Source organism: Sciurus vulgaris, assembly GCF_902686455.1.
Source record: "Sciurus vulgaris genome assembly, chromosome: 9".
In the NCBI taxonomy this organism is placed as follows: domain Eukaryota; kingdom Metazoa; phylum Chordata; class Mammalia; order Rodentia; family Sciuridae; genus Sciurus; species Sciurus vulgaris.
In genome coordinates, this window is record NC_136469.1 from 104,002,472 (window position 1) to 104,017,265 (window position 14,794).

Here is a 14,794-nt window from a genome sequence, read left to right on the forward strand (position 1 = left end):
GAGCAGTGGGGGACCTCTCTGATGAAGTGACATGTCAGCAAATACCTGGGAATAAAGGGATGTTTTCAGGAAGAATGTTCCCTGTTCTTGGGAGGATGATATAGGAGGTCATATATTTGGAGTGGGAAAAGAGGAGAATGGTTGGACTCCAGAGCCCATGTTTTAATTCTACACTACTAATTTAATGGGTCAACCACAGCATTACCTAACGCACTGTGATCTTGGAGACAAACTATATTAGAGAGATACATAGTCTTATGGAAGGGAGAGGGGTAGTGACATGCTACTCTGGGGAGATTCTCTGAGAAAGCTCTGTGGTCTATGGAGAGGTCCTTTTGAGAATAAAAGTAAGGTATGATTATGGATCATAAGTTAGGGAAACTGGGGAGTGAAACTTAACTCCTCAGAACTCTAAGGTGATTTTCTGTTGCCTGCCGAGCTTTAGAAAAATTCTGTGTCTTCTGAAAACCCCATAGCAAATAGACCTACTTTTGAATTATGATAAAGACTATATTCAAAACTGCTAAGCTATGTTGTTGTTCTTACAGTGTGAAATTGATTACAAACTCCTTGGTGTCCTATCACAGATTGGAGTCAAAAGACCTGGCAAAACATACAAGACCCTCATAGTATGACTCCATCCTTCTCTTGCCCTTACTTCTTCTGCTCCTCCCCTTGTATCTTGGCATAGAACAAAACAGTCCTAGGACTTTGTATATTCCAAAATGCCCCTCTTTCTCTTGTGACTAAAATTTTATATTTTCTTTCCAGCCTTTCTTTACCCTTTTCCTTCCTCAGTTGAGTTATAATTTCCTTCCTCAGCTGCTTTTGGAGCTTGTGTTTTGTTGTACCTGCTCATCATTTCCAGTTGGAATCCTTCCTTTAGCCCCTGTCCTCCCAGACAGGATTAGATTTGCATAAAGATCTATGCAAGTGTTGATCATGACTCTTATCACACCATTTTTTAAAAATTTCTTTTAGACTAAATCATTGAAAGCTTGTTTTTAGAATCTAAATCCCAACCAGATACCAAGCTTGTCAGGTAGTTTACTTGCTCACTTAAATTACTTTTAATAATAGATGTAGGGTTGTATTAGTCAAAGTTTTCTGAATGAGCAGAACCAACAGAATGGGTATATAATTATAAAGGGGGATTTATTAGATTGTCCTGCATGCTAGTCCTGCAATGTCCATCTATAAGCTGGAGAGTTAGGAAAATTTGTAACTGCTCTAAGAAATCAGAAGCCTCAGAACAGGAGAGATCAATGATGCAGCCCCGGTCCAGGCTGAAGGTCTGGAAGCTCCCTGGAGAATTGCTGGTGTGAGTTCACATTCAAAGGCTGAAGAAGCTGGAGGCTGATGTTTGATGGCAACAGGAAAAGCTACAACTGCTCAAGAAGAACCCAGCTTGTGCATGTGACCAATTTACCTCCTTCTTTACTTTTTGTTCCATCTGGGCCCCCACTCTATTTGATGATATTGCCCACATTAAGGGTTGGTCTTCTTCCCTCGTTTGACTGACCCACATGCCAATTGTTTCTGGAAACACCCTCAAAGACACACCCAGAAGTATCCTTTACTAATTTTCTAGTCATCTTTCAGTCTAGTCAGGTTGACAACCAAGATTAACCATCAAAAGAGTTTTCATGATGAAAGTTTTGGTTAGATTAAAACAAGAAAAGTATGTTGAATAGTGCTGTCATTTCCCTATGGGAAAGTAGATGATAATAAAGCAACTACTGTTTAAGGAAAGATTGTTGAGTGCCAGGCATAAAAATCAGTGCTAGATTATAAAATTTCATCATTCTAGCTCAAATTCAAACTTGAAAGATGCATTTTATTAGGTATAACTTTAAAGCTAAATTAATTTCTTAATAGATAAACTCTTAAAACTAAAATTTAAAAAATGCATTCATTTTCAAAATAGTGCTAACTGGATAGTAGGAAAGTTAGTGGGACTTTTAAGTAGAGGAAGAAGTCCTTAGAAAGAGACAAAAGTCATCTTTGTTTCTTTATATTCTGTTTTGAAAATGTTACTACAAATGTGTGTACTTGGCTACATGGCAGATATCTTCCGGAAAGAACACTGTACTCATTTATAATTTGGACGAGGCATGTTGGGTAAGACAGAGGGCCATTGGGGAAATGAGCCCAGATGAGACCCTGCATAATGCAGTGCTTCGAGCAGTTATCAACAGTTAATTGTAAAGGCTTCTCTATGGGCCATCCTTCCAACCTAAGGCCCAAAGTGGAATACTTCAGCCCATGGTTTCTTAGTGCTGCCAGTCCTGATTTTCATTCAGTAGGAAGCCTACTAATTAGGAAGTCTATTGAGTAATTTTTGAACAGGAATTCTCATTGTTGATTGCTTTGTATTTCTCAGAAAAGTATGTTATCTCTAATTGATACACTGTTATAATAACTGATAAATCATTTTTAGACAAATATTTAATTTTGACTTGCTTAATATTTTTGTTATTCTAGCAATGTTGAATTGTAGTCTGAAGCACTTCCAAGCGAAAAAATCTCAAAAAAATCCTTTTATGTAATTTCCCATACATCTCATGGCACAATAAAGCTTTTCTTTTCTTTTTTGTCTTGATTTTATTATCTCCTTAATTTCTCAATATTTTGTGCCAATTAAACAAATTAGATATTCCTTATTGAACCCTAATCTTAACAAGCCTTTCAGTAAGAAACACTGTTTTAATGCTCAAAAGTGCTTTCAACCCTTTACATTTTCTGGTAGAAATTTATTCTGAAGCTCTTTCTGTGGTTCTGCTTCAGTGACACAGCTGCAAAAGCCCTGTGGGAAGCCTTACTGAACACCAAGCATAAAGAGGCAGTGATGGAAGTTCGGAGACATCTAGTGGAAGCAGCAAGCAGAGAAAACCTGCCAATCAAGATGAGTATGGGTAAGCCTTTCTACTCCACCCAAGAAGCTTCTGTAAGCCTGCTCTGAACTGTGGACCAGTCTAGCCAATGTAGAATCTAGGTGAAAGTATTGAATACACTTGTGAACTGGTGAAAGAATAGGGAGGAAATATGTGTATACTGTTCTCGGGCTTGGCATTGATGACTTTTCTTAGACTCTGCTTGGGAACTTTAGGCAAGTTCTTGCTTACAAAGAATGATTCTTTTAGTTTCTTAACTGATTTAAAACTATCAAAATCAATCTGTACTATCTTCCTTTAATTCTATTCCACCCTTACTCCCTTTTTTCTCCCCTGTCCCACTTATGGTAGATGAAAGTTCTCTCATTGGTTTTGAATTAATAAATGAATTATTATACTGAAAAAGCAACTGAGCAGACAGAAATGTTCCATTTCTGCCCCTCACCCTAAGAGCAGTCTGCTTTGTTCAGTCACATGAATGTAACTTCTTCATCTTGGATCACATATTGCATGTTTCTCTCTCCCTTTTTAACATCCAACTTTGTCTTTGGAAGAATATGGCTATGATGAAATTTAAGTTTTTTCAACATTATTAATTCATTAATTAATCTGTTTTTGTGATATTGGAGATTGAGTTTAAGGCCTTGTGCACTCTAGTGTTCTACCACTGAGCTACATCCCCAGCTAAAATTTGTTTTAAATATTATTTTTTCCTTTGATCAAAAAGTCAATAAAGCACAGAAGTAATATTTTATTTTAGAAAAGAAATTTGGCTTTTAACTTTTCTTTGATTTAAAAAATATATTAAATAATTTTAATAAGAAAATATTTAAATATGGTTATTCATTCTGGTTTAATAGGTAGAATTTATTTCTGGAAACTTGCAAAAATTGATTATTTTAAAAATACGGTTTCTTATAATCTGCTTTTTGGTACCTACTAAATACTAGTACATTGATAGTCTGTTTTCTCTTTTTTCTTTTTTTGTGGGGAGGTTTTCTGGAGATTGAACTCAGGAGCACTAAAACACTGAACCACATCCCCAGCCCTATTTTGTATTTTATTTAGAGACAGGCTCTCACTGAGTTGCTTAGTGCCTAACTTTTGCCGAGGGCTGGGTTCGAACTCCCGATCCTCCTGCCTCAGCCTCCCTAGCCACTGGGATTACAGGTGTGTGCCACTGTGTCTGGCTGTCTTCTATTTTTCAGTAACATGTGATACCTTTCTATGTCTAGCTAATTTTGTTTAATCATGATAACCTCCAGTTCATCCAAATGACATGATTTCATTCTTCTTTATAGCTGAATAACACTCCATTGTGTCTATATTCATGTATTTTTTTTTTAATCCACTCATCTGTTGATGGGCATCTAGCCTGATTCCATACCTTGGCTATTGTGAATACTGCTGCAATAAATGTGGGTATACAGGTATACGTCTTTCACACTGATATCATTTCCTTTGTGTAGATACCTAGGAGTAGAATAGCTGGATAATATGGTAGATCTATTTATAGTTTTTTGAGGAGTCTGCAAACTTCTTTCATGGTATGTAGCCTACGTTCTTAATTATGATACAAAGTCAAACTATCAGGTTCAAATAGAAAAAAAAAATTTGGAAATAGAACAATGTGGATGAACCTAAGAAGAAAAAAGTTATAAGGTCATAACATGAAAATGCAGTCATGACTTTTAGTGTATTAGTGACTATATGTGAGAGCGTTAAAGAACATAGTGATGATAAGAAAAGTGAAAATAATTAACATTTATTGAGTATTTACAATGTGCCAGAGTTTTTAATTATTTACATGTGTAGTCTTATTTAATCATTACAATAATTCCTATGAGGTAGGAACAATTCACATATCCCATTTTTCAGATGGGGAAACAAACAGAAAAATTAAGTCACTCAAGATCATACATCTGATAAGAACTAGGGCTGGAATTCAAATCCAAGCATTCTGACGGCAGAGGATATGCTCTTTATTTATAAAATCATGCTAATTCCATATAACCAATACCAGAAGTCCTACATATTGTTTGGGGTAGAAATAAAGTTTCTGTTTTGAGATCATTCTGGCATTTGGCTACTAATTTTAATTCCCTCCCTCCTTCCTTTTTTTCTTCCCTCTCTTCTTTTTTTCCTTTTTTTCCTCTTTTCTTTTTAGTCTTAGGTATACATTACTAACATGTATTTACTTTCTAGAGTCCCTTTTTCATGAACATGTTGAAATAAGAACTGGTTTATGTTGCGAATCACCAAGAGTAGGAATGCACAAGGGGCCTTAACAATAAAGTTAGTTTACGTTGTGTTTCAGTGACATAACCTTATAATGCTATCACAGAGCATAAATCAGTTCTTACGGTTCAGTGCAGGACCCTCAAAAAATCAAGAAACTTTACTTTTGTAAAGAACCAGAAATTTTAAAAAAGACAGTTACCCCATGAGGAAATAAAATGTCAATGTTTGCATTTTCTGTCGGCCCCCCAGAATTAGGTAGAATGGTTTTCTTTATCTGAAAACTCCGTACATGAGAGAGGGAGCCCAGAGGAAGAAAGAAAGAAACAACTGTGTGATTGTTAGCAAGATTGGCTCATACGCTATCTTTGTGCCAACTATAATTAAGTAAAAAATAATACTGTGTGGCTATTTCTGCTTCATATTTCTGCTTAGTATCACTAGCCAGAATTTCTTGAGTGTCTCATTTCCATATATAAACAGGTATATAACCATGCAAGTAAGAAAAAGATCTGGAAGTTTTATTCATAATGACATTGAATTTTTGAAAACTCCCTATCATTCAGCTTATCATTAAAAAAATCATGCTTTGTTCTCTTAATGACTGAAATGCTTTGCCTAACAGCATTTAAAACTAGGAAATACTATGAAATGCACTTTAAATTATGTGCTGTCCTTCCACCCCCTGCTATAAATCTTACCAAAGTATAAATTTTTCTGACTCCAATAGAGGCTTCTGGTATTTTTGAGACATTAAACAGACTTTAATTCTAGACCAAGGATTCTCTTGTGTAAATTCAATGAGAAAGGATCTCATGACTGAAACTTCAGATCTTAAATATGAAGTTTCTCAGTACAAGGTAAGTTCATATTAAAACATTATGAGCACCAAGAGAAATAAACATCATTCTCTTAAAGGATAAAAGTTTATTTGGTAAAATAAATAAAATTCATTTTATCATTGCACATATAAACATATGCCATCTTTCTAAGGGCTTGTTATTAAATTGTCAGTTAAGCAGTATGTTCCAGAAGAGTGATTTTTTTTTAAACACTGAGTGAATTGTATTTTTCCTACTGGCTTCTATAATGAAAAATATATTCTGCAAGTAAGAAACAAGTACATGCTAAGAATCTGTTTGAGTTCAAAATGGCCACTTAGAGAAGAAATGAGTAGAAGATGCTCGTCTTGAACTCTGATACATTTGCAGAGACATTTGCAGAGACTTTTTTCTCTGGAGTACCATGGTGGTCATGGTGGTCAAGAGATCTTCAGCAGTCTGTCCTACAGCTCTCTGAAGAAGGGACTCATTCCCCAGTGTATAAATCGTGGCAGAAATATCCTGTTAGAGCTGAAGTGAAACAGATCTCTTAATAATGCTGTCCTTTCTTTAACAGCTATGATTCTTGAGAGTATTCTCTATTGATGCCTGTTTCTTTGTTATTTTATTGTTTATTAATCTAGTGCAGTCTAGGTGCTGACACTTTTTTACTGAAAAATCTCCCAGACCATTGAAATTAAGGACATTTTTTTTTTCTCAGTCTTTTTTCTTCTTGACTTCTTTATGTCATCCATCTTTTAGGTTATTGCTTCTTTCTTGTATTTGTATGTTTTCTGTGACTTTTGGCTGTCCTGATTTTGATGGAGTACAAAGTTAATTCCATCAGGGTTGAATCGCAGGTCTGCCACTTATTAGACAAACATATTTATTTATCCATAAAATGGGGGAAATATATATGTCCAGGAAAGCGATGGAGAATGCAAGATCAGATCCTAGTGGTACTTAACACTTTGAAGCAAATTGGAATTGGTGCGCTGTCTGTGGGAAAATCTTCATTAAGTTAAATGACTTCCTTCTTTGAGAGAAATGTGCTCATTCATTTTCTTAACTTGCCTTTTTCTAGACTTTATGCTGAGTATTTGAATTTTTACCTTCTTTTACACACTCTTTCTTTCTTTCTTTCTTTTTTCCAAGATAGGGTCTTACCATTTCCCAGTCTGACTTCACACTTGTAATCCTCCTATCTCAGCCTCCAGCGTAGCTAGGATTACAGGTGTGTGCCCTGGCAGCTGGTTTATGGAGTCTTTCTTTATGCAGAGTTCTAAATAGTTTTTCCACTTTCACCTTAGTTATGATTATCTTCTTCTAACTCCATTCATATCCTCACTTCTTCCCCACCTCACCTTGACTGTATTAGGGGTTCCCATGCCTCTGTGGCCCACACTCTTATAGAAAAATCTCTTGAGCAGCATTTCCAGGATCATAATCTGACCCACTGTGCTGTGATACTTCTTAATTTGCTCTCCTAGTTCTGTGGCGCCTTAGTGTCAGCCCATTTATTCACCATGATTTTCTCTTTTCCAAATTAACTATGATGAAGTCTTTGAACCATTTGTGAAACAACAAGCCTGCCCATCTTGTACCATCATGGCTGCCTCTAGTTCTGAACCACTAGCAAAGCTCTAGTTTGTTAACCTCTCAGCTGAACAAAGATGCTGTCTTGGCCTTCCCCTATTCTTAATCAATTCCAGATAGGATCAGTGATTTTTGTTTCCCACCAATGCCTTGCTTGCTGTTGTTTCCAACCTTTAACATTTAGCAATTTCAACTGGCTTTGAAAAACAGCAATAAATCAAAACACTCTAAAATTTTTTTGATATATGTTTTTTTCTCCCCCAACATTATTAAGAGTATTCTGCTTCCTGGTTTTGGTACTTGACTTAGCCCAGTTCTGGCTGCATCACAGCTGTGTTTTAATTACATTTATGTCTTTTGCTGTCATTGTGGAGAATTTTGTGTGGAGTTAAGGGGAGCATGTATGCATGCACATTTTGTGTGTGTGAGCGACATTGTAAAAGAGAAACATAAAGGAAAATACAGATGGGGAAATGGGGAGATTGGCAAACTTTGCAAAAAGGGTAGGTTAAAACCTAGTAAGAACAACATGCAATGTGATATATAGTGACTTACAAAAATGAGAAAATCTGGATGCCTTGTAGAACACACACAGATTATCAATTCTCATTCATCCTTAATGTTCTAGTTCTTACCCCAGTTTTGGGAATGGGGAAGGGAATTAAATTTTACCAAGTAGTTACTTTGTTTCAGGTGCTATAACAGAAGTTTTGCATAGTTCACTTAATATTCCCCCAAATTTTGTGAATTTGGTACTCATGTTTCATTCCCATTTCACCAATGAGGAAAATAGAATGAGAAGGGTGACTCCCTTTTCCAGGATTATCGTGCCAGTTGTTAAGTTTTTGTCTCTTGATCCCCTCGTGTGCCATGCTGTGGGGCTGGGACTGTGCAGAGTACACTTCTGTTCTTCTGGCTGGCTCACTGTTACACTGTGCCAATAAAGAGCGTAGAGGAAGCTGCGAAGCTCCAGGGTGAAGAAGCAACTTGGGCCTTCCTGTCTGCTTGCCGGAGACTCTGCTTGGGTCATGCCAACAGTACTTCTCCACAGCCTTGGTCGGGCCTTCCTGTGGCAGCAGCTGAATCCAGTTTGCAGCTCCACCACCATGCAGCTTCATGGCATCCACACCTCAGAGGTGCCAGCCCAGCCTCTCTCTCTCTCTCCACTAGTGGTAATGACTGCTTCCTACAGCTGTAACCTCCATTATACCCTGGAGTTTTTTCATCTTTTCAGTTCCCCACTTAAGAGGTTTGTGTATTAGATTTTCTCTGTTCAAAAGCTGTTGTGTTGACTGCCTCTGGCTGAGCCCTGTCTGATAGTCACCCAGCAAATGAGCCCTGATACAAACCTGAGTCTATCTGACTTTTGTATTAGGACTCTTTCTAGACAAAGAATCTGATGCTTTGGGTGTGGGGTGGCATCTAAAGAGCTACAAATGCAGACATGATCATGCCGTCCCCCTGCTTATAACCCTTCCAGGGGTCCCCATTGGCTCAAGATAGTGTACAAACCCTAAAGCATGCCATTTATGAAAAATTTCTTCTTTTGAGCCTCTTGGCCTCAACCTCCACTCTTCCCCCCATTCCCAGAATGGGCTTTTACAGATCCAGGTCTCTGCTGGCTTTGATTTGCTTGTCCCTCTAACTCCACTCTGCACCCTTTTCTACCTGTGATTCTGGAGGCCAACCTTTATGGGCTGCCTTAAGCCTCGCCTGTTCTTTGCCTGTCAGTGGGGTGAAGGTCTTGTTTGCCGGGCCTCTTTCCTGCCAGGATGCAGTTGGTGCACTCCTCTGCCCTTCCCTGGTTGGTTTTCACTAACACCGTGCACTCCCCCAGCTTCCGCTCTTGTAAGAAGTCTCTTTGTTAAGATCTCCTCATTTTCATTGCTTGAGAGTGCTCTTTCCTGCCACCACCTTGACTCTGTGAACACTCATTTTCCACACATGGTCCCTGGTGCATGCATACACAAACACAAACATAAATGCACATCTCTGCTGTTTCTGTTAAAACCCATCTTATTTTTCATGACCTGGTACAGTTGTCGCTTTCTCTGTGGAGCTATAGCTAATTCCTTCCTTCCCTGCTTTTCACCCCCTGCGTTGTAGGCTGAATTGCTCTGACTGCTTAGGACCCACAGCTCTTTTATTGATGCTTTCTTAGCAGTTGCCGCAGTGTAATATAGTTAAATTTTGTCGTTTTTCAAGATGGCGGCCTAGAGGGTGGCTGCATTACGTGTTGCTCCAGAACTCAGGATTCAAGAGAGGAGATATTGAGACGCTTGGGACCAACTCAAAGTAGCCGGGTGACTCTCACCCCCTGGGGGGGCATCCCGGATGGGACGGGGGTCCCGGAACGCAGGAAACTTTGTGAAGTAGAACTGCCGGCGAGACGCCCCTCCCCCCGCTGGAGCGCCATAGAGGAGGCCGCTCGGCACAGCGCTGGGACTCGGAGCAGCCACTGGGGCTCCGGCGGCTGCCCGGGGGAGGAGTGGCGGGGAGAACTGTGTGGACTCAGGACACCAGGGCCTGCCCTGAGGAGGAGGAGAGGAGCGTGGCCACTTGGATTCGGAGAGACTGCGCCAGAGCTGCGGGCGGTTGCCAGAGGAGAAGCCGCGCGAGGAGCTGTTTGGAATCAGAACGACGCTTCTGAACACCGGGGCCTGCCCTGAGGACAAGGAGGAAGAGGAGCAGCCGCTTGGATTCGGGTGACTATACGGGAACTGCGGGCGGTTGCCAGAGAAGGGGCTGCGTGGCGAGCTGTTTGGACCCGGACCACTTCTGAACCCCGGGGCCTGCCCGGAGGAGTGGGAGAAGGAGGAGAAGGAGCGCGGCGGGTCCTTTGGACTCGCACTGACTGCATTAGCGCTCCAGGCGGCTGCTCAGAGGAGAAGGCGAGTGGTGAGTTGTTTGGTCTTAAAGTGACAGCTCCTGAACACAGGGGGGCTGCCTGGAGGAGAAGCGTGGTGGGACGCTTGGTCTTGAGGGACCACACCAGAGCTCCGGGCGGTTGCCCAGAGGACCTGTGCAGCGGGTCACGTGGATTCAGAGCCACTCAGAGGGACTGCTCCTGAACACCCGGGGGGTTATCTGGAGAAGGAGGAGGAACGGGCAGGGTCACTTCGACTCGGAGTGATTGATTGCCCCGGGCTACGGGTGGTTGGTGGGAGGAGGAGGCACGAAGTGAGTTTCTTGGACTCCTAGTGACCGCACCGGCATACTGGGCGGCTGTCTGGAGGAAGAGGCCTGTGGCGGGTCTCTGGGACTCAGAGCGATTGTTCGGGGCCACAAGTGGCTGCTCAGAGGAGGGGCCACGCAGCCAGGCGATTAGGTGCAGAACAGGGTCCCAGGATCTAGGAGGCTTCTGGGTGGAAGAGCCGCACAGAGACAGGCTTAGGGCGGAGCGAAGGTTCCAGGCCTATGGGCAAATTCTCTGAGGAGGGGCAGCCTAAGGAGATTCATCTGCGAAGGGTGAGGCTCCCAGGCCCAGGAGGTAGGGCCGGGCCCCTGGAAACTTTGCAGAGGAAGGCAGCCCAGCCCAGGCAGTAGCTGTAAATTGAGGGGAACCTCTAGGAGGAAACTGACCAGCGAGACCTCCCCACCGGGTGAGTCTTCCCTGCTGGGTGAGGTTTCCCACAAGGTCGGTAAAACCAGAGACTCAGGCCCAAACAGGCCTTGCCTCAGTCCACAGCCTAGGTCCCCTTTGGATGACCATTGGTCAACAAGTGGAGGCACCTCTGCCCACTAGCAGGGAATATACCCCACCTGAAGGCCACCACTCCTGGAGAGGCAGCTTCCTTGTGGAGCACCGCATTATCAACCTCCTCCAAGACTTCAGCCTACTGAAGGCTAAGAGGGGATATATATAGAAATCTTCAGGGTCATTGTAAATCAACAGAGGAAATCTGCAATATCTCAGCGGTCCACTGATATCTGAACAACATGAGAAAACAAGGAAAGAAAATGCTGCAAACAAATCTAGATGTTACATCAATAAAACCCAATGACAGCATGGCAGAAGAAATGACAGAAAAGGAGTTCAGAATGTACATAATTAAAATGATCAGAGAAGCAAACGAGGAGATGAAAGAGCAAATGCAAGCATTGAATGATGAGATGAAAGAGCAAATGCAAGCATTGATTGATCGCACCAATCGACAGTTAAAAGAGCAAATACAGGAAGCAAAAGATCATTTCAATAAAGAGTTAGAGATATTGAAAAAAAACCAAACAGAAATCCTTGACATGAAGGAAACAATAAACCAAATTAAGAACTCCATAGAAAGCATATCCAATAGGATAGAACACCTGGAAGACAGAACCTCAGACATTGAAGACAAAATATTTAACCTTGAAAACAAAGCTGAACAAACAGAGAAGATGGTAAGAAATCATGAACAGAATCTACAAGAACTATGGGATATCATGAAAAGGCCAAATTTAAGAATTATTGGGATTGAGGAAGGCCTAGAGAAACAAGCCAAAGGAATGAACAACCTATTCAATGAAATAATATCAGAAAATTTCCCAAATCTGAAGAATGAAATGGAAAATCAAGTTCAAGAGGCTTACAGGACTCCAAATACACAAAATTACAACAGACCCACACCAAGGCACATTATAATGAAAATACCTAACATACAAAATAAAGACAGAATTATAAAGGCTGTGAGAGAAAAGAACCAAATTACATTCAGGGGGAAACCAATACGCATATCAGCAGATTTTTCAATCCAGACCCTAAAAGCTAGAAGGTCCTGGAACAACATTTTTCAAGCCCTGAAAGAAAATGGATGCCAACCAAGAATCTTATACCCAGCAAAACTTACCTTCAAATTTGACGATGAAATAAAATCCTTCCATGATAAACAAAAGCTAAAAGAATTTACAAAAAGAAAGCCAGCATTACAGAACATTCTCAGCAAAATATTCCATGAGGAAGAGATGAAAAACAAAGAAGCAAATCAGCAAAGGGAGGAATTATCCTAAAGGAATTGTCAAATAAAGGAGGAAACAAGTTGTGTCAAACAAATAAATAAACAAAATTTTAAAAATGAACCAAATGACCGGGAAACCAAATCATTTCTCTATAATAACCCTGAATGTTAATGGCCTGAATTCATCAATCAAAAGACATAGACTGGCAGACTGGATTAAAAAGAAAGATCCAACAATATGTTGCCTGCAAGAGACTCACCTCATAGAAAAAGATACCCATAGATTAAAGGTGAAAGGATGGGGAAAAACATACCATGCACATGGACTCAGCAAAAAAGCTGGAGTATCCATCCTCATTTCCGATAATGTGGACTTCAAGCCAAAGTTAGTCAGAAGGGATAAAGAAGGTCATTTCATACTGCTTAAGGGAAGCATAAATCAGCAAGATATAACAATCATAAACATCTATGCCCCAAACAGTGGCTCATCTATGTATGTCAAACAAATCCTTCTCAATTTCAGAAACCAAATAGACCACAACACAATAATACTAGGTGATTTTAACACGCCGCTCTCACCACTGGACAGATCTTCCAGACAAAAATTGAGCAAAGAAACCATAGATCTCAACAACACAATCAATAATTTAGACTTAACGGACATTTATAGAATATTCCATCCAACCAAGAGTGAATACACTTTCTTCTCAGCAGCACATGGATCCTTCTCTAAAATAGACCATATATTATGCCACAAAGCTAATGTTAGCAAATACAAGAAGATAGAGACACTAGCATGTATTCTATCAGATCATAATGGATTGAAGTTAGAAATAAATGAAAGAGTAAAACACAGAAACTATTCCAACATCTGGAGATTAAACAATATGCTATTATATGATGAATGGATAACAGAAGATATTAGGAAGGAAATTAAAAAATTCTTAGAGGTAAATGAGAACAAAGAAACATCATATCAAAACCTCTGGGACACTATGAAAGCAGTACTTAGAGGGAAATTTATTTCATGGAGCGCATTTAATAAAAGAAGTAAAACTCAACAAATAAACAACCTAACACTACAGCTCAAAGCCTTAGAAAAAGAAGAACAGAACAGCACCAAAAGTAGTAGAAGACAGGAAATAGTTAAACTCAGAGCTGAAATCAATGAAATTGAAACAAAAGAAACAATACAAAAAATTGACAAAATAAATAGTTGGTTCTTCGAAAAAATAAACAAAATTGATAAACCTTTAGCCACACTAACAAAGAGAAGACGAGAGAAAACCCAAATCACTAAAATTCGGAATGAACAAGGAAATATCACTACAGACAGGATGGAAATACAAAACATAATTAGAAGCTATTTTGAAAATCTATACTCCAACAAAATAGAAAATTTCGAAGACATCAACAGGTTTCTAGAGACATATGAATTGCCTAAACTGAATGAGGAGGACATAAGCAATTTAAATAGACCAATTTCAAGTCCTGAAATAGAAGAAGTCATCAAAAGCCTACCAACAAAGAAAAGTCCGGGACCAGATGGGTTCTCAGCCGAGTTCTACAAAACCTTTAAGGAAGAGCTCATTCCAATACTTCTCAAAGTATTCCATAAAATAGAAGAGGAGGGAACCCTCCCAAACTCATTCTATGAAGCCAATATCACACTGATACCTAAACCAGACAGAGACTCATCAAGGAAAGAAAATTTCAGACCAATATCCTTAATGAACATCGACGCAAAAATTCTCAACAAAATTTTAGCAAATCGCATACAAAAACATATTAAAAAGATAGTGCACCATGATCAAGTGGGTTTCATCCCAGGGATGCAAGGTTGGTTCAACATCAGGAAATCAATAAACGTAATTCACCATATTAATAGACTTAAAGTCAAGAATCACATGATTATTTCAATAGATGCAGAAAAAGCATTTGATAAAATACAGCACCCCTTCATGCTCAAAACACTAGAAAAAATAGGGATAGTGGGAACATTCCTTAATATTGTAAAGGCCATTTATGCTAAGCCCATGGCTAATATCATTCTAAATGGTGAAAAACTGAAAGCATTCCCCCTAAAAACTGGAACAAGGCAGGGATGCCCTCTTTCACCACTTCTATTCAACATCGTTCTTGAGACTCTGGCCAGAGCAATTAGACAAACCAAAGAAATTAAAGGGATACGAATTGGAAAAGAAGAACTCAAACTATCCCTGTTCGCTGATGACATGATTATATATTTAGAGGAACCTGGAAATTCCACCAGAAAACTCTTAGAACTCATAAGTGATTTTAGTAAAGTAGC

At 39.7% G+C, this 14,794-nt stretch overlaps 1 protein-coding gene and 1 pseudogene across 6 annotated transcripts in view; both read left to right on the forward strand.

Annotated features, from left to right (window-relative positions):
- Nucleotides 1-14,794, forward strand: part of LOC306669896 (DGAT1/2-independent enzyme synthesizing storage lipids-like) — a 497,646-nt pseudogene that overhangs the window by 290,942 nt on the left and 191,910 nt on the right. The window lies entirely within an intron of this gene.
- The window catches only part of SCFD2 (sec1 family domain containing 2), a 398,565-nt gene that overhangs the window by 31,428 nt on the left and 352,343 nt on the right, over nucleotides 1-14,794 (forward strand). For all 5 annotated transcript variants that reach the window (XM_079154037.1, XM_079154038.1, XM_079154040.1 and 2 more), the window contains one exon: nucleotides 2,788-2,915. In XM_079154037.1, the coding sequence (XP_079010163.1) occupies nucleotides 2,788-2,915 (128 nt within the window). The remainder of the gene's footprint in view (nucleotides 1-2,787; nucleotides 2,916-14,794) is intronic.